General features: G+C 53.1%; 9 protein-coding genes across 9 annotated transcripts; 6 read left to right on the plus strand and 3 right to left on the minus strand.

Annotated features, from left to right (window-relative positions):
• Positions 1-474: 474 nt before the first annotated feature.
• Positions 475-2456, plus strand: RHO25_009709 (uncharacterized protein; the record flags this gene model as incomplete). The annotated part of the gene is made up of 4 exons (XM_023601240.2): positions 475-534; positions 680-2242; positions 2299-2326; positions 2395-2456. 4 exons carry the CDS (start codon positions 475-477, stop codon positions 2454-2456), a joined length of 1713 nt encoding a protein of 570 aa, XP_023454032.1.
• A 177-nt stretch (positions 2457-2633) lies between these two features.
• On the plus strand, positions 2634-3705 carry RHO25_009710 (uncharacterized protein; the record flags this gene model as incomplete). Its single annotated transcript, XM_023601241.1, has 2 exons — positions 2634-2991; positions 3050-3705. 2 exons carry the CDS (start codon positions 2634-2636, stop codon positions 3703-3705), a joined length of 1014 nt encoding a protein of 337 aa, XP_023454031.1.
• A 359-nt stretch (positions 3706-4064) lies between these two features.
• RHO25_009711 (uncharacterized protein) lies at positions 4065-5402 on the plus strand (the record flags this gene model as incomplete). Its single annotated transcript, XM_023601242.2, has 1 exon — positions 4065-5402. One exon carries the CDS (start codon positions 4065-4067, stop codon positions 5400-5402), a length of 1338 nt encoding a protein of 445 aa, XP_023453444.1.
• A 168-nt stretch (positions 5403-5570) lies between these two features.
• RHO25_009712 (uncharacterized protein) lies at positions 5571-6128 on the minus strand (the record flags this gene model as incomplete). Its single annotated transcript, XM_023601243.1, has 1 exon — positions 5571-6128. The coding sequence occupies one exon, from the start codon at positions 6126-6128 to the stop codon at positions 5571-5573; it is 558 nt and encodes a 185-aa protein (XP_023454036.1).
• Positions 6129-7166: 1038 nt separating this feature from the next.
• RHO25_009713 (uncharacterized protein) lies at positions 7167-9564 on the plus strand (the record flags this gene model as incomplete). The annotated part of the gene is made up of 3 exons (XM_065603205.1): positions 7167-8811; positions 8907-9016; positions 9106-9564. The coding sequence occupies 3 exons, from the start codon at positions 7167-7169 to the stop codon at positions 9562-9564; spliced, it is 2214 nt and encodes a 737-aa protein (XP_065459277.1).
• Positions 9565-9858: 294 nt separating this feature from the next.
• Positions 9859-11126, minus strand: RHO25_009714 (uncharacterized protein; the record flags this gene model as incomplete). The annotated part of the gene is made up of 3 exons (XM_023601245.1): positions 9859-10325; positions 10386-10677; positions 10728-11126. The coding sequence occupies 3 exons, from the start codon at positions 11124-11126 to the stop codon at positions 9859-9861; spliced, it is 1158 nt and encodes a 385-aa protein (XP_023453520.1).
• A 745-nt stretch (positions 11127-11871) lies between these two features.
• Positions 11872-13114, plus strand: RHO25_009715 (uncharacterized protein; the record flags this gene model as incomplete). The annotated part of the gene is made up of 2 exons (XM_023601246.2): positions 11872-11982; positions 12035-13114. 2 exons carry the CDS (start codon positions 11872-11874, stop codon positions 13112-13114), a joined length of 1191 nt encoding a protein of 396 aa, XP_023453517.1.
• Positions 13115-14240: 1126 nt separating this feature from the next.
• RHO25_009716 (uncharacterized protein) lies at positions 14241-14966 on the plus strand (the record flags this gene model as incomplete). The annotated part of the gene is made up of 1 exon (XM_023601247.1): positions 14241-14966. One exon carries the CDS (start codon positions 14241-14243, stop codon positions 14964-14966), a length of 726 nt encoding a protein of 241 aa, XP_023453518.1.
• Positions 14967-16411: 1445 nt separating this feature from the next.
• RHO25_009717 (uncharacterized protein) lies at positions 16412-17149 on the minus strand (the record flags this gene model as incomplete). The annotated part of the gene is made up of 2 exons (XM_023601248.2): positions 16412-16938; positions 17002-17149. 2 exons carry the CDS (start codon positions 17147-17149, stop codon positions 16412-16414), a joined length of 675 nt encoding a protein of 224 aa, XP_023453523.1.
• Positions 17150-17509: the final 360 nt, after the last annotated feature.

A 17509-nucleotide genomic window follows, 5' to 3' on the forward strand; every position in this document is an offset into this window, starting at 1 on the left:
GCCATTGGAGGCACCGCATCTTGGTGTACATATGAAAGGGAAATCGCCTCACCGGCCGATGAGCACTTCCCGCCATTCCAACAGCACTTATGAATAGATAACCTCCAGTCCATCATGCCAGCACTTCACGTGTTCCGCCAAATGTGCATGACGACTTTCGTACTGATGAACACTGTTCCAACAACCTTTGGCTGTATACAAGGATCTTTGGACTTCAATTGGTCGGTGTACCCTCGTCTTGTTGGTTTTATTTGAGTCTGCTGACTTTGGCACACCCATGTCTCATTACTCATGATCCGAGATTTACGCTCGAAAAGAGCCGCATCGGAAAACCCAAGCACGCTCAAATGGAATTCGTGCGCCTCTCCACGGCAAGCTCGCAAGACCTAGCACGCTTCGGCCCATCCTCATCAAGGATCCCAGCCACCAGGTTATGCGGCGATAGAACGGACGTCAAGAGATTCTGGAGGGGCGATGCCTTTCCGAGGCAGGCCCTCGCGCGGATGTGAGACCTGTCGACGCCGGAAGATAAAGGTATGAAGAAGCCAGAAGCGCTTGTCGATCCCACACGGCGATCGCACATGGTGAACCGGCAAGGCTCTGAGTGAGCTGAGTCCAGGGCCATGTGGAGTCTTTGGCCCCTTCCATTGGCTGCTGTTACTGACCAGCCTGCGCATAGTGTGACTTACGTGAATCTGGCTGTGAGAAGTGCGAGAAGGCAGGATGGAAGTGTGAGGGATATCGGGACCTCACCTCTCTATTGTTCCATGATGAGAGCGACCGTATCATCAAGAAGGTTCACGCCCAGAAGGGTACTCGACGCCGCATAGAAGATGACGCTACCGCCGCCTCCACTGCAGCTGCCACGGCACTACCAAGTCCACAGTCATCAGCAGTATCTGAAGCACCGAGCGAAGAAGAACTGCAGCTTACTCCCCAAGTTTCGGTGGTACAGGTGCCTCGCTTTGGAAGTGGAATCATCACGCCCACCTCACCACGACCACCACCAGTGAGTTTTCATGCTGGCCTCGATGATCTGGCGATTGCCCAATTCTTCGAGAAGTATGTGTATAAGTACCATGATAAAAGAGATCAATGGGACATTGATGTCGGCAATGGCTGCCTCATGGCAGCTGTCAAAGCCCTTGGCACCGTGGACGCTGTCAAGAATATGGGCCAAGGGCGGATGCTGGAGCCTGAAGCCCAGAAGCGTTACGTTTCTGCTATCCAAAAGATCAACACTGCCCTACAGGATCCACAAGGTCGGACTCAAGACAGCACATTGTTGGCCATCACTATACTGGGCGTCTTCGAATGCGTCTCTGGCTTTCAACGAAACTTGGACTCCTGGCGGGAGCATGTCAATGGGGCAGCGTCTTTGCTACAACTGCGCGGTAGCGAGCAGTTCAAGACTCAGACGGGATGCCGCCTCTTCCTCCAAACTTGTACGAACCTCATCATGAGCTGTCTGAGCAGACGACTGCCAATCCCAGCCCACGTGCGTGCTATGCAGAAGATCGCAGAAAGTTTCATACCTAACCCTCGCGAGAGTGTCTGGCGTTTCCATCTGGCCAGTCTCAAGATCGCAGATCTGAACAGCCGCTTACTGCCTGGTAACTACCCAGTATCGTCAGAGCAAGCGCAACTCATCATTGATGACGCTCTCTTCCTTTACGCTGAACTGGAATCCATCTTAGCTGACGCCCCTCCCAATTGGAAACCTCACTACGTTGCTGCAACGGGACGTATGGTATACTCCGACTACTATTATGTCTTCGACAGCTATGTCATAGCACAGATCATCTGCGGTAATTGGAGCTTTCGAATCATGCTCATCGACATTCTACGAAAGGCACTGGTAAATTTACGAACCTCAGGAAGAAAAGTCAATCCAGAACAGTTGGACAAGATACAGTTTTACATGAGCACCATCAGACAGTTGCAGTTGAGCATCTTGGCTGTTATACCTCAGCACTTGAGTCACACCTTTCCGATCATACATGCGCCGGATTCGAGTGGTCAGGCGCAAGATCAGCTTGTGGACTTCAACTCGCGAGACCATCACCCCTTCAAGCAAGCTGAAAAGGATCGTGGTACTTTACCGTGGGTCAGGATGTCAGGAGGCTATCAAACTCAGTTCCCTCTCTTCACCGCGGGCGCTGCTGACCCCATGGGTGGTCCGATTCGGACATGGGTCATTGGGGTATTGAAGACGTTACATCAGACTTTGGGAATTCAGCAGGTGGGTAAGATGTGATATGAGTTCGGTGTGCGGTGTACTGACTTTCTACATTGCAGGCGGCAATACTGGCCAGTCAACTCGAACGTAAGTTGTGTCTGAATGAGCACTTAGACCACACGAGATTCCTATGGGGTTCCTGACTGATTCCGTAGAAGGTGATGACTCTGGCTCTGGAATTCCCGAGGACATGTGGCATTGCACTTTACCGCCCTAAGAATCGCGCTTTCGACACCAACGCAACATTGCGACATGCCAAGTCATCATAGCTCTGCGACAGTTGGAGAGAGTGAACATTGAAGTGAGTGAGTGCAGCGCCGGGCACGGTTGTCTTGGCCGAGGGAAGCAAACATAACAAGCTCGAGCTTCCTTTTCGCAAATTCTCTCGAAAAACATGGACAGCTTGCTCTCTGCTACAGCAAGCATGTCCCGCGGCGCCACCGCGGAGAAAATGTCTGGAGCCATGTGGGACGACGATGAACTGACATCTTCTACTTCAAACCGTTCACCCTCACCAACTTCGTCGCACACACTCTCGCCCGCTTCGTCGCGCACACTTTCACCTGCTTCTTCGCGAAAGCTCACACTTACTCTGTCCGACAAGATTTCGCCACCTCCAGCGGGCACCCGCAAGTTGACGTGGTCCGTCGAAATGGAGCGAGACCTCCTGCTGGCTGCTGCTTTCGGTAACATTGAAGATATGGAAGATTGTTACACAGGCCTGATGGAAGGCTTGGCGAAAAATTACGGCGGTAAACAGGATCTAATGCCTGTTTTGGCGACGAAGATTTCGACTGACTGCTTGCACAGTGACCGTGACCGAAAAGCAACTGCACGCTCGCTTCGAACTGCTGCGCATGACTCGGTTCGCCACAATGAGCAGGCTCAACCTCCCACTGCCTGCAGGTCCCCGTCCCAAGTTCAGCAAGGCCGAGTTTGACCGAGCTGAATTCGAGTCGACTGCCGCACCAGAGGCTCAACAAGATGACGATGATGAGGAGTCCGACTTCAAGCAGTCCGATTCTGAGATGGAGGACGAAGAAAGTCGCGATCAGGCCTCGTCAGAACAAGATGAGCAGTCTGATCTTGAAATCGAGGACGAAGACGGTCTCGAGCAGATGTCGTCAGACGAGGATGAATGGCCTGATACCGAGATTCAGGTCGAAGTGGGCGGTCAGCTTTATCCAGCGCGTAGGCCGCACGGTCTCGACCCAGTGGAATTCTTGAAAGCAGCCCTAGAGTTCCAGCCCCGAGAAATTCTCGATCAGGCCTCGTCAGACGAAGATGAGCAGTCTGATTCTGGAATAGAGGACGAAGACAGTCCCGAGCAGATCGATATGGAGATTGTGGCCGAACTGGGCGGCCGTCTTTATCGAGCGCGTAAGCCGCACGGTCTCGGCCCAGTGGAGTTTTTGAAAGCAGCCCTAGAGTTCCAGGCTCGAGTGGATAGGTGGGAGGGTATTTGAAGTCGCTGCTCAGGCCAGATCTCCACGGTCGAGTTTCGTCTGGTGCCCACGAACAATCAACGAAGCCTCCATGTGCTCGAAGGAAGGCGATCTCGGACTGACGGAGGGGAACAGAGGACTGGAGACTTCGAGACTGCGCATATGGCGGCAGAGAAGTGCTAAGACGATCAATTGAATCAGGAAGGTGGTACGGACAAAGGATGGTGGAAGTCGCGATCCTGTCGATCGCTAGCTAGGGTAGCTGTGAGGTCCCCTCTGTCTTGCCTGACCGATACTTTGAATGGTAACGAGCTTGTTACAACTGCACAGAACCAAGCATTTTCTTTCACTCACACACTACACCAAGCTTCGTTGCCAAGATGGTCGTCAGGCCAGTGAAGAATGATAAGACTTTCAGCGTCCACACCGATTGCTTATTTGACTCGAAGCAGAAAACATTCATCAAAGACTCTACAATAGTTGTTGATCCTGATACTGGCCTCATCGTTGACGTCTACGAACGCAAGCACCCATTGCCACTCTTGGTCGAAGCTCCGGACATCGACCTTCGCGGGAAATGTGTACTGCCAGGTCTGGTCGATGCACACACGCATATCCTTCTCCATCCATACTCAGAAACCCCATCTTTGAATCAAGAACGTGACGAGAGCATCATCGAACGCACAATCCGAGCTACAAACCATTGTCGCGCAGCACTACTCGCCGGCTTCACCACCTATCGCGACCTTGGCACAGAAGCAGCCAGTGACGCAGATGTCCACATCCGCAATGCCATAAATCGAGGCATTATCCCAGGTCCGCGCATTCTATGTGCGACTGAGCCACTAGCAAGCAGCAGCGGGTACGAAGTCCGCATTGAAAGTCGAATCAATGGCGTCGAGACACCACGGCTCTCAGATGCTTGTGATGGCGTAATCGGCGTCCGAGCTGGTGTTCGCAGAAGGCTGGGTGCTGGAGCAGACATCATCAAATTCTATGCCGATTATCGAAAGCGTGCTCTGCGGTTTCCGGAAAGTGCTTGGGCTGGTGAGCCGGAGATACAGTATCCGCCGGGCTGGAGGGGGTTGTATAATGATCGAAACCCGAATTTGCTGCAATTCGATCAGGAAGAAGCAAATGAGATTGTGCGAGAGGCGAAGGCTTCCAGAGCGCCGGTTGCTGCACATGCACAGTGCCCTGAGGCTGTGATTCTCGCTGCTCGGGCTGGTGTTACTTCTGTTGAGCATGGGTTTGAGCCTTGGAAAGGTACTGAGGCGCTACAGGCTCTGAAGGAGAATGGAGTCATTTTTGTACCTACGTTGAGCGTTTTTGGATATGGCCTGGCAGACAAGAAGAAAGAGTTCGCCAAAATTATGGCGCAGACCAAGACAGCGTTTGATGCTGGCGTCAAGTTGGCCACTGGCGGGGATACTGGTGCTGTTGCTCACGGGGGGAACGCCAGAGAGCTGGAGCTTCTTGTTGAGGCTGGTGTACCTCTGGTGGAGGTGCTTGCCGCTGCCACTCTGCATGGCTGGGAGGCCTGTGGAGCTGAATGGGCGGGTAGGAGATTTGGCTGGATTGGAGTAGGATTTGCAGCTGACATTGTCGCTCTGGACGGCGATGTGAGGAGTGATCTGGGTGCTTTGAGACGCGTTGGCTTCGTGATGAAGGATGGCAGAGTATGGAAGCGGGATGGCCAGGCAGTGGGCATGATATGAGCCTGGAAGAGCGATCAGATTGTCCTTATTGTGTTCCAAGGAATCAACAAGCAACGCGCCGCACATGTGAGTCGCCCCGGTGGCTAAGGAGCAATGAACTCTGCATGTTCCCAATCGCTCCAACCATTCCCACGACACTTCTTGCCTGTTGTTCTGAGCTTTGAACCTTCAAATCTCCTCAAAGATCCAGGCCGTATCTCCATGCTCGGATCTTTCTACACGACCCTCCTCATCCACGACAACAACCAAACGCATGTAGGTGTGCCAGAAGGGTGACAGGATCTGGTAGCCTCCGTCTGGCAACGGTCTTGGCACGAAGCATTCCCAATTGCCCATGCCTTTCACTTGTGCGTGCACAGTGCTACAGCTTCCCTTGCCATCGTGACCCAAGAAGCAACGGGACTGCTTGTTCATAAATCCCATGAAATTGTTCCTCTGAACGCACAGCCACGTATTTCTTAGATTTGGCCCATCATCTTCGAGTGACGCGACACGAAGGCCGTGGTCCGTGTGGGTAAGTGCTCTGCGGGTTGACCGTTCGAGAATGAGAAAGTTCTTGTCATACCTAGGAATGTCGCCCTCATGAAGTACCGAGACTGTCGGCTTAAAAGCCTGCTGCACTTGCTCAGCATTGGCGTTGCGACAAGTGAAACCTGTTTTGGGTGCGTATTGTGTCGTCGAAGAGGCGTCTGATTCCGGAGCGAGGTCGGATGGACTCTTTTCCATCTTGGTTTTGTGAACACTGCCTATCGCGCGAAGCGTTTCGTGGCTCGCTTCCTTTCAAGCTGTGCAGCGTGAAGGATGTGGAAAATCAGCTGAAAATTACAGAGATCTGGAAGCGACCTCCTGAGTCTTTGAGGAAGATGCGAAGGACACTCTAATGACATGACCAGCTTCGTGTTGCCGTACGGTATTTTAGCGTAAGCTTCTCAGTCGGACTTGCCTGTCTATTGACAACAACCTTTCAGTTGCAAGGTAGGAGAGAGTGTACCCTAGACTGTCACTCCTCGTGACTTCAAAGGGTGTCTGAGCTGCCATATCAGCCGTGACGGAAACGTGGCCGCGCCATTGACGAAGATATGCGCGCTTGTACGTAGCTAATATTGCTGAGTAGATCTCGATGTCCAGCGGCGGGGGAGGGCGGGGCCTACGCCTCGGAGCCGGAGACGGTGCTCAGGATGGCAGACAGAGCGCTTTGCCCCTCGATGAAGGCCATCCAGAGCAGGAAAGCCGCCTCACCTGAAGTGCGCATGTACATTGTACACGATGAACTCGATCTAACTAGAAGCCTCGGACCACCAGCTGATCTTGCTTCTGCGGCTCGTGGCAAAGCTTGGCTCCCGCTGCTTGGCAAATATTGCGCAACTTCGCCTTCTCTTTCTTACGACACCGACACCAACATGTATTCACTTCTCATGCGATCTGACTTCGACGGTGATGGCAACTCGTCGGTAGACAGTCGGAAGTGCCCATGGCGAAATTGCCGGCCTGAGGCGGTCTGACCCTGCCGCCAAGTGGATGCTCCACCACGGGCTCCTTCGTGGACTTCGCCCAGCCAAGACGCAGCCTTGCGGCTGCAGTAGTTCTATGCATTGCAAGAGCTATGGCTTTCGGCGCCGTTGGAGAAGGCCATGTGCGGCTAAACCGTCGGCCTACAGCCTTGCCTTGGTGGCGACCTTTCGCACATTCTGGGGATTCTCTACGTCCTCCTCATATCTTGCGTGAGCTGACCGCTGGCTGTGTGGCCAGATCTAGCAATACACGATGGCCACCCCGCAGGATGTCGATGCCCTGCTCAGGCAGCTGGACGATCATCGAGATGCCTATTTGGCGACCTTTCAGCAGATGCACGATCTCCTCACGAAGCAATTGGCATCTTCGACAGACTCCTCGGGCACAACCTTGCCGCCATCTACTCAGAATGGAGCTGTGAGACCACATTCACTAGGCACAGAGCATAAACCACGTCTCTCCAGCTCGCGCTTCCGTCACAGGAAGTCATCATTTGGTCGGCACACCCAGCCAGCATCCACTGCATCCCGGGGCACGGGTGAAGACTCCGATGACGATGATTGCGATTATGCTTTGTATGCGCATGAGCCACTGCAAACGCAAACTTACGACGACATCATGTTGCGGGATCACCTAATGAAACACATCTGGCGGGAGGGAGGCAAGAAGATTTTGAAAGGAATCATTGGGGTACCAACCAGAATAACTCAGCCCGGTCTGTTTCCCCCAAAAAGAGGCCTTGCAGGAGACAGAAGTGATCTCACACATTATCAGTTCTGGGATGTTGGTGATGATGGTGCTCCAATTGCTGTGGGCACCGAATCGACCGAGGACTTGTCCACAGCTATGAGGATCTGGAACTCTCTTCGGACCCTCAACCCTGCTACCAAAGAGCAGAAAGCGGTCGGGAGGATCACAATCATTCGAGAACCAAGTCCAGCCCTTTTTGCAGCTATTCACCTGACACATAACAAGTTCTTTGATATGGATCACATGTTCGATGAACTCGTTGAAAGCGGAGGCTCCACCGCAGTATTCAACGGCGCGTTTGACGGCGACGAGCGCAGGCAAAGAAGTTTTGTGTTCAACCTCGAATACTACACACTGATCGGAGACGGCTGCAGGCCAATGAGCTGGCAGTTGGCAGACCGCAAAGTCAAAGACAACAGCTATGATATCCGCATCTCACGTTGTAGCTCCATCGTGGCGCTTTCACTTCAGGGTACACAGATCAAAAAGGTCAAGAACAGTGCCAGACGTGCAGAGCAGAGTCATGGCTGCGCATACGATCCATTCTCGCCTTGGCAGGTGCTCAATGTACAAGCTTTTCCAGACCTGAAGTCGAACGGAGATGTTCACGACGCGAGCAAGCACTACGTCAACGGTGTGGAAGCCTTCCTCGTCACCTTGTTGGGCGAATTTCGCGATGCATTGGTACGTTTCGAGAAGCTCACTGAAGAAATTGTGCGCATCACCCGGCCGCCGGACGACTTCATGTTCGATTTAAAAGTCAGAGATCGGCTTCAATTTGAGGATGAGCAGTACACTTACACGCGGCGATATTTTTGGGCATATCAAACTCTCGGTACCATTATGGCCTCTATCAAGTCTATGGTCGATGCGTACGAAGACACTTTCACAGAGGATGTATGGCAAGGCAATCATAAGACCATCTGGCCAATTATGGACGAGACGAGCCCTCGCAATAAATACTACAGAATGAGAATGGACGCACTTCGCAAGAAGTTCGAGCGCGAGATCGCGAATTTTATCAAACTGAGAAAGGAAGTATACGAACACCGAGAGGAAGTTGTGGGTCTCAGAGAAGAACTCTTCGTGGGCACTTCCATACAGGAAAGCCGGAATTCTGTCAAAAATACGGAAATTACGATTCAGCGTACGTATAAAATATTGCTGAGCACTGTCTCGGTCCTGACTGACGTGTCTTTTAGAGGGACACAACATCAAGCTGCTGACTGACGTGTCTTTTAGAGGGACACAACATCAAGCTGCTGACCCTGGTTTCCATCTTCTTCCTGCCCTTGACCTTCGTGACTTCTGTCTTCGGCATGACGAACATGCCGGAGGAGCGCCAGTACTGGGTAAGTCGGATCACTTCCAACTCGCGACATCCCACCTCCCGACAACTTGTCCAGCACATCGAACTGCCTCACACTAACCACTTCTACAGCATTTCGGAATCGTTACAGCAACAGTCTGCATCCCTTTCTTCATCCTGATAGGCTCTCTCAACACAGTACGAGGCATGACATTCTGGCGCAAGAAGACGTCGAATGCTTTCAAACATGCCTTGAACTTCTTTGCGTGGATCAGTGGCCGCCCAAAAAACCACGCTGCTTGGGAGGCCAAGAAGGCAATTGAACGGAGAGATAGTCGCAGGTCGACGGATCCATCGGCAGATGAGCTCAAAGGTAGCCCTGCGGCCATTCGTTTGCGCCGATGGTCGACAAATCAGAAAGCGGAGTTCGAGGAGAAGAAACTGGAGGAAGAAGAGTCGCGTGATGAACTCGGCGTTGGCGTGGCTGTTAGACGTCCAGCTGAAGCTTATACCAGAAGGTCGAGCATTGCAAGGCTGTGGACTGAAGAAAAAGCATTTGGGCGTGGATATGGCACTAAGGAGGAAGTCTAGATGACAACCACAGTGAACTATGTAGGAAAATGCGCTCCAAAGAACAAAAAAAGTCTTCTCAAAGCTTGACTAGACCCTGCGAGCGAAATCTCAATTCCTGCTCGTGACTGTCGCTTGGAAATTGAGTGCGCAAGAAGAGAGGTGATCGCGTATTGTTCGACAGAATTGGAACGAGTTTGGGATGCGGCTTCAGTTTTGAACTCTTTGGCCATGCTACGTGGAACTTATTCCAATTCGGTCACGACTCTGCAGTGCTTTGCTCAAGTTCTCGAATATATGGTGCCGCCACTCTTCTTAAAGAGGCAAGACGTCTGATAGACCCAAGACCTGCAGAGCACCCGATAAGCTACCATCGCTTATATTCAATGCTCTCACAGCCAACAGCTTTTCAACACCCAGTGCCTCCAGCTGGTCCGTCAACACTGGCCACGGGCTGGGACCAGAGTCGCCACCTTTGTCCCTGTTAGCAGTTCCAGGTCTTCCAGCGAAAACACTTTGACCAATAGCCGCAACCCATTGCCAAGGCTCTTTGTAGCCGTCCTTGATGCCAGCATCCCAGTATTCCCATCCTACCACCGATCCGAAGTTTTCGTAGTTGGCCTTCAAAGTTGCGATGGTCTTTTGATATGTGCTAACGCCGTACCAGCCACTTCCGCCATCGTTCGGGGAATCGAGTACGCCCATGACTACGCGATCTGCAGCCCAGCCATTTGCGATGATGGAGTTGTATCCGTTCGGTCGGCTCGCGTCACCCCAGCCATCTGAGACATCACAATCAGCGCCACGTACTTCCAACATCAAATTTTGAGGTTTATGCTTACTGTAAAATTGGCAATTGTACCAATTGACAAGTTTGCCATTGGGCCTGTCTGAAGCGTTGGCTTCTGCGTCAAGAGTCCTGTAGCTAAAGCCGCCGAGACCGATGGGGTTTGGCTGGAGTTCTGACGCCACTGGTGCCATTGTCAAGATGAAATCGGGTCCAAAGTCGGCATGTAGTCGGCGTAGTAGATTCAGTGGGCAGGTATACGGCACGCGCTCCTCGATGTCGAGGTCGAGCCCTTCGACATTGTGAAATTTGAGGGTATTACGAAGCGGTACGTAGTACGAATCATCCTGCACATGGGATCAGTCGCTGTAGTGCACAGTGTCTTTAGCATACTGACAACTGCTCCATTGGCTCCACTGCAAAGTCGTGGATATGAGCCTGGAGCGGCACCTCCAAGCATCATCATGACTTTCACTCCACGTTGTTGTAATTGTGCAGCTTCTTGCCAGACGGTATCCCAAACAGTGCTGTTCACGTTGTCATCGTTGAGGTTAATGTCTCCTGGTTCCTCATTGACATGCACAGCGCTCAGGTAGATGTGCGTGACATCTGTCTTCTGCTCGACAAGTGGCAGCAGAGAGAGCTTGTCGCCAGAGGTTGTTCTGAATGTCTGTACATATATGGCATTGCGAGGAGGTTTGTATGGGTCTGCTCTCTTCTCGATAGAAGATGTATGGCCTGCTGGTACCGCGTTTGCTAGACCCAGAAGGACCGACCAAAAGAAAATGACACGCATGATATGGGAATAGAAAGCAAGCAAGAGAGGAAACGAGCGCGCACAGAACCCACAAAGACTGAACTTTGAGCTGTTGAAGCAGCTTAGCAATGTAGACCAGGCGGCTTCGCGAGCTTAAGTCTTTCAAGCGTACTGGCCAGCCATGAACGTTTTCCGAGTGCGGATCTGAGATGCCGTGGCGAGGAGATGATCATCTGGCTGCAGGAGTGGCTTGCGAATTATCTATACTTATCCTCTCAGCAACGGACCGGAAGAGGAAGTTTCACGGTTCACGTGGTGGGTGCGGCGTGATGGAAAGGTCAAGATATCGGCACGGAGATGTAGATCTTCTTCAGAAGTAGGTACGGTACGAGGAGGTGGCCCAACGTCGCTAACGCCATTGACGGTGAAGATCGGAGGATCCGGTGGTAAGGTGGTATCGCTTGGTAGCCACACGCTTCGAGTGCAGTGGACATGTCGGCACTGTTGGTATATGAAGTGCTCTGCATACGGATGCAATCTAGAACATTTCGCTGTGTTGTTGTCGTGAAGTGCAGTCGCGATCTAGACGTGCCTCAGGAGGGGGGCTTGAACCGCGGAGTGGGCCCGAATCGCTTGGCAGCACGAGACAGGGTGGAATGTTGACAGGCGGGATCGCTGATAGCCACGACAACACCTTGCTACAACGCAGCATTCATATTCCCTTCCGCCCTTGGTCGCTTCTTGACGACGTGTTCTACATGCTGATCGCGCCGACGCCGCCAACATGAGTAAATTGTGGGAGGTCGATCCGGAGACCAAGAGCAAGCTGCTCACCATCTCCAAGACCAACGAGAACAACAGATGCGTTGACTGCGGCGCCCCCAGTCCACAATGGGTACACGCTACCTGCACTCAGTCGACGTGATTGCTGTATTGACTTCGGCTAGGCGTCTCCCAAGTTCGGCATTTTCTTTTGCCTCGCGTGCAGCGGGATACATCGATCCTTGGGCGTGCACATCTCGTTCGTCCGTTCGGTAACCATGGACTCGTTCAAGACGGGCGAGGTCAAGCGCATGGAACTTGGGGGCAACAAGCCATGGAAAGACTTCTTCGACGCACACAGCAGCAACACAATGATCGGCCGAGAATTCGACAGTTGTACCATCTCTGAACGATACGACAGCGAGGCGGGCGAGGAATGGAAAGAGAGGTTGACAGCAAAGGTGGAGGGCACCGAATATGTTCCGGGATCGCCGAAGCCGAGGACTGCACCAAAGAAGGCGACTGTAGAAAGCGCATCAGAAACGCCTGCTGGATCAGGCAGAAATACACCGCTGGCGGGAGCGAGGGGCACACCGCAGCGGACATCTACACCATCGCAAAAGGCACAAAACGAAGCATACTTTGCGAGAATGGGCGAAGCAAATGCGAGCAGACCGGAGGGAGTAGCGCCTAGCCAGGGCGGCAAATACGCTGGATTCGGCTCCTCACCAATGCCCACCAACGACAGCTCACAAGGCGGAGTGCCTGGGGTAGACGATTTCCAAAAGGACCCCATTGCAGCTCTCACGAAAGGTTTCGGCTGGCTGTCAAGTACTGTCACCAAACAAGCTGCCACAATCAACTCCACATACGTTCAGCCAGGCATGAAGAATTTCCAGCAAAGCGATATTGCAGCGCAAATCCGACAGACTGGAATGAATCTTGGAAACACGGTCCAGCAAGGGACCAAGGGTCTGGGCGATCAGTTCAATAAGTTCGTGGACCCTGATCACAAACCACAAGGAGGCAGCAAACATGAAAAGGAAGACTTTTGGGAGAGCTTTGGGCAGGCGCCTGCTGGCCCGCCGAAGGAGAACCAGGACTTCTGGGATGAGTTTGCTGCGGCAGGCGAGACTACGAATACACAAAAAGCCAAACCCAGTGGCTTGGGAACGAGTGCAATGAAGGGCGGCTCGAGTGCGAGCAGCTCGGGCGGTGCGGCTTCCAGCAAAAAGGACGATGACGGATGGGGCAAGGATTGGTAGATGCCGGTGTTGAATAAGCGTGGAGTCCGGCGTTAGCATCTGTGCCGGATCGGTAGGAGGTATGTTGCATGGCATACTTGAGAACATAACGCTTTCACAGGAAGTGAAAGTGCCGTCTGCTTCCTGATGTCGTCTCCACACAGCATATGCAGTCTGACTGTGTGCCGGCGCGACGGCCTTTGCACATTCCGGCCTCGCCGCACATTGAACGGAGATTTTAGTGGTCGCTGTTTCATGGCGACGGTCCAGCCACGCAGTCTACGAAAACAGGCTTGGCGTGATAAGACGTGTGCTGTGGGTTATTGGAGCCGAAGTATCGCACCGTCAAACGCCCAAACAGGTAAGATGGAAGACTCCGCCACATTGGATCTGGACACGGTCGTTGTGAGAGCGAGCGGACACCCTTGGACAATGTGTCTTGGCGAGGTGCCATCAGCGGGCGCGACAGTCGAGGTCGTTGATGATGAGGATGACGAGAATGACTAAGAGATCTAGTTTGGTGCCAAGCAAGCGCGCAGTGGCTCGTTGGGTTAATGCATGCTTCCCGCGTCGACCGGGGATGCTCTGTCATCACACACCTGTAACCTGGCCCACACCTCACGCTCTGTGAACTGCCACGCGACGTCGCAGCGACGGGGAGACTCCTCGTCGACACTGATCCCGGCGGTGATCGCGAACCAGCGATCCAGACTGTGCTCCGCGCCTGCATCATCTCCAGCGCGTCGGCATTTCGTGCCATCCATGCCCTTTGTGCCCCCGCCGCCAGCAACCTTATTAAGTTCAGAGCGATGCTCTTGGAGCCCTCCGCCCACTGCGCAGCATTTCCCAACACCGCCACACGCAGAGCTGCCTGCACAGGTCCCGAACGTCACCAGCCGCAGTCCGCCCCGAGTCATTCGGGCATCGAACGCGACGTGCCAAATCACCGCTGCCAAACCTCGACGCCACCATGAACCTGCCTGAACTCTGTCCCAGGACCTGAATATTGACATCTGAATAGAGAAGCGAGCACTACGCGGCTGCAACCTTTCAGCAGTACTTGTACATCCGCAGCGAGAGTCCGCTCGGCGGATGTCCTGCTTCGACTGCAACCAGACCTCCTCAAACCCATCAAGACTCAGCGACAATGGCCGACCACTACCTCGACGCCAAATCTTTCGACATGTTCGTGCAGTCTGAGTCTGGGTCCAGCACAGCAGGAAGCAGTAAAGCAAATACCAACACCAGTCACAGCACAGCTCCCACCCCGGCCTCCCTATCTTCGCCGGCTCCCTCCAGCCTGTCCTTTAAAGAAGACCCGGACGCCATCATCCCAGAAGAAGACGTGAAGCCTTCTTTGACTTCTCTCGACAGTCTTTTGCAGTCCAAAGCACCTCCGGACCTGTCTGAAGTCGCCTCCAAGGCCAAACCCTCAGTACAGGCTATTGTCACTCTCCTCGAAGATATTGTGCGCACATTCATCGACCTCATCAACGACCGTATGCTCACGCCCGACCACCCTGTGACTGCATCTTTCGACCCGAAGTTCTCTGCGAATACTCCGCCGCCTTGGCCTCAGGGCACCGAGGACTTGCCCGCCTACCTCAAACGACTCATTTCACTGGCAGCAGAAACGGAGTACAGAATGGTGGTCCAAGGACTGGACACCCACGTCTACAAGAATGGCCACGCCGGCGTCTTTGTCACGAGCGACGTGATTGGAGTGCCGCCCGGCGTGGTCAGACACGTCGTTGCCATCTTTCGATTCAGGAAACGGGATGGCGCGTGGAGATGCTTCACAGTGGAAGAAGTAATTGGCATCCAAAATACAAGTGATGGAGATCCGATCGGTGGCTTTGCCGGACCTTTTTGAAGCTGAAACGTGATGAGATGACCACTTCCCAACAATTGAGGAACCCAGCGAAACCGCAAAACATGGTATCAACGGCACGAAATGGACGAGATGATGTCTATCTTTCTACACGCCGAAAAATCCAGGCCATTCCCTCAGAAAGACGACGAACCGCGACCATCTGCCTGGACTTGTGCTCATCTCCGCAAAACTGGATGCGATGCGCATAGCTGTGCGATTCCAACTCATCACGGCACAAGTTATTACGGAGTAATGATGCTACGATATGGCACGAACACCGATCAGTTTAAGACAGGCAACCCGGACATGTTGCTACCAGGACCGGGGTCCCAGGCTTTCCAGCTCCGCATGCATGACGAAACACAAATGCCGCGCGCCAAAAGTGCTCGCTCGCCGTCGCGATGCCTCCAGATTTAGCACATACAACACATCACTTCGGTACTTGCCACTCGAAAATCCGGCCAGAACGAACGCGAAAGTTTGTTTGCAACGGTCGTCACTCTGGTGTTGGCCTCGTTTACGAAAGGAGCAAGGTGACCAACAGCCCGCTCCCACCTGCTCATGAGACAGGTGTGCTGTTATTGGCCTGGCGCCGAAGTTTGTTCTATTCGGGCCGGGAAGCAGACAAGCATGCGACTCGAAGTTGATTGTGATGCCATTGGGAATGGAACATGAGAACGCTCAAGGGGCGCGAGTATCATGATCATCAATCGAGTTGGGAGTGCTTTGCCAGGATCTAGCATGACTCAACGTGTCAGCTCATCCCTTACAGCGCAAAAGCGATAGGGTCTCATATGCCGGTCACCAAGCGGAGAGGGAGACTGTCACCCAGGAGACTTTTTTGCCTAAATGCGGACTTGTGCGGAGCACAGCTCTAGCAGTCGCTGTTGGATGCGGAAAACAATGTGAAAGGTGCATGTTATGGCTGTGTCAAGCACAGCTGAGAGCGCGATACACGCAGGAGAAGAGATAGTGCCCATCAGCAAGTCACAGAGGATGTCATGCAGCTGCTGTCTGGCGCCGCCAAATATGGGCAAACGAATGACCAGATGGATCTTGATCTCCGGGGCGCCAGAACCGCATTCGTATTTCCGCGGCTGGATCAGCCATATGAAAAAGACAGGATAGGGATTAGATCAGAAGCGCATCTTGGCCCGGTTGATTCAGGGCACGATCTGCCCAGACGTCATCCTGGCACTTTTCTCGCGATGCAGACCTATCGCAAAATGTCGCGAGAAATGCTAGGCTGAGGGCAGCATAATGCTGAGGCTCAGGACCGCATGGCGCCACATTGCCGCTACCAATTGCGGCTTCGACTTCGGCAGCGTGGACTACTTCCTTCCTGAGGCTCGACATGTATGAGCGATACCTCAAATCTATCACGATCTAGACATTCTGATATCCTCCTCATTGCCTCATTTTCTGCGTGGTGTCGTGCCTCCACTTTACAGATCATGCCTCCTCGTCCACTTCTCCAACACCGCTTCCGGCGCATCTCTGACCAAGATATGCACATGATCCACACCCCTCACACTCTGCAAACTAACCCAATTCTTAAACCACAATACCCTCTCCTTCGCATCCTCTCTCGATTGCCGCGCATCTGTCAACTCCGCAACAAAATACCTCTCCACAAACTCTTCTATAACTTTCCGACTCGCTTCTGTGACATCTCCTCTTTCTTGATCCGTTGCAATAGGGGTCTTGCTCCACACGAGAAGATGTGTGATGCCAGGTTCGAAGCCGTAGGGCCAGTCGTTGAGGAGGACGACGTAGTCTCGTGGGTCGGAGAAGGGGATTGGGGAGTGATGGGAGAAAGTTGGAGGGGTGGTGGTGAGGGGTTTCCAGTGGAGGCGTTCCTGGATTACGTAGGATGTTATGCTGCCGTAGGTGCGTTTGATGTTGTGGGACCAGGCGAGGTAGCGGCGGAGGTCGGAGGGGAGACGTTTGAGCTGTTCGAGGGTGTTGGTTTCTGTGGGGTGAGATGAGTTAGGTGGTTGTTGGAACTCGAGGGTTGGACGGGAATTGGTGATACCTATGATGTGCTTGAGGTCTTCCCAGGTGGTTCGGTGGTAGTCCTCATCTTTTGTTGCGAGAATCTCGCGATCTATGGCAGTCAGAGGGAATGGCGGATCATTGAGGTCAATGTCGTCTGCTGAGAGCTCTTGTGAGGGTTCGCCCATTATGGTGGTGTGTATGCCGATATCTCGTGATGCTAGTCCTACCTCTTCGAAGTCAATGGCATAGTGCAGGATCGACTCGGACGTTGAGACCCGCCAATGTAACTGTTACATGCGAACTAGGGAGCGACTGCAGGCGACTGTATACCTGTTGAAGACACGCATCTGATGTGTAGGAACCATCTCACAGACCTCACATGATCTTGTTCTCACGAACATGTGCTGTGAAAGTAATGCATAGGGTCGTCTGAGGCTACCTATGCGAGGTGGGAGGTGATGGTCCCGCTGCTTCCGCCAAGCCAGGACTATTCATACGTAGCTCCGCGATAGGACCGCCTATGTGTCGTCGACGGAGACATTGAG

This window comes from Cercospora beticola, chromosome 6 (assembly GCF_033473495.1).
Source record: "Cercospora beticola chromosome 6, complete sequence".
Lineage (NCBI taxonomy): Eukaryota > Fungi > Ascomycota > Dothideomycetes > Mycosphaerellales > Mycosphaerellaceae > Cercospora > Cercospora beticola.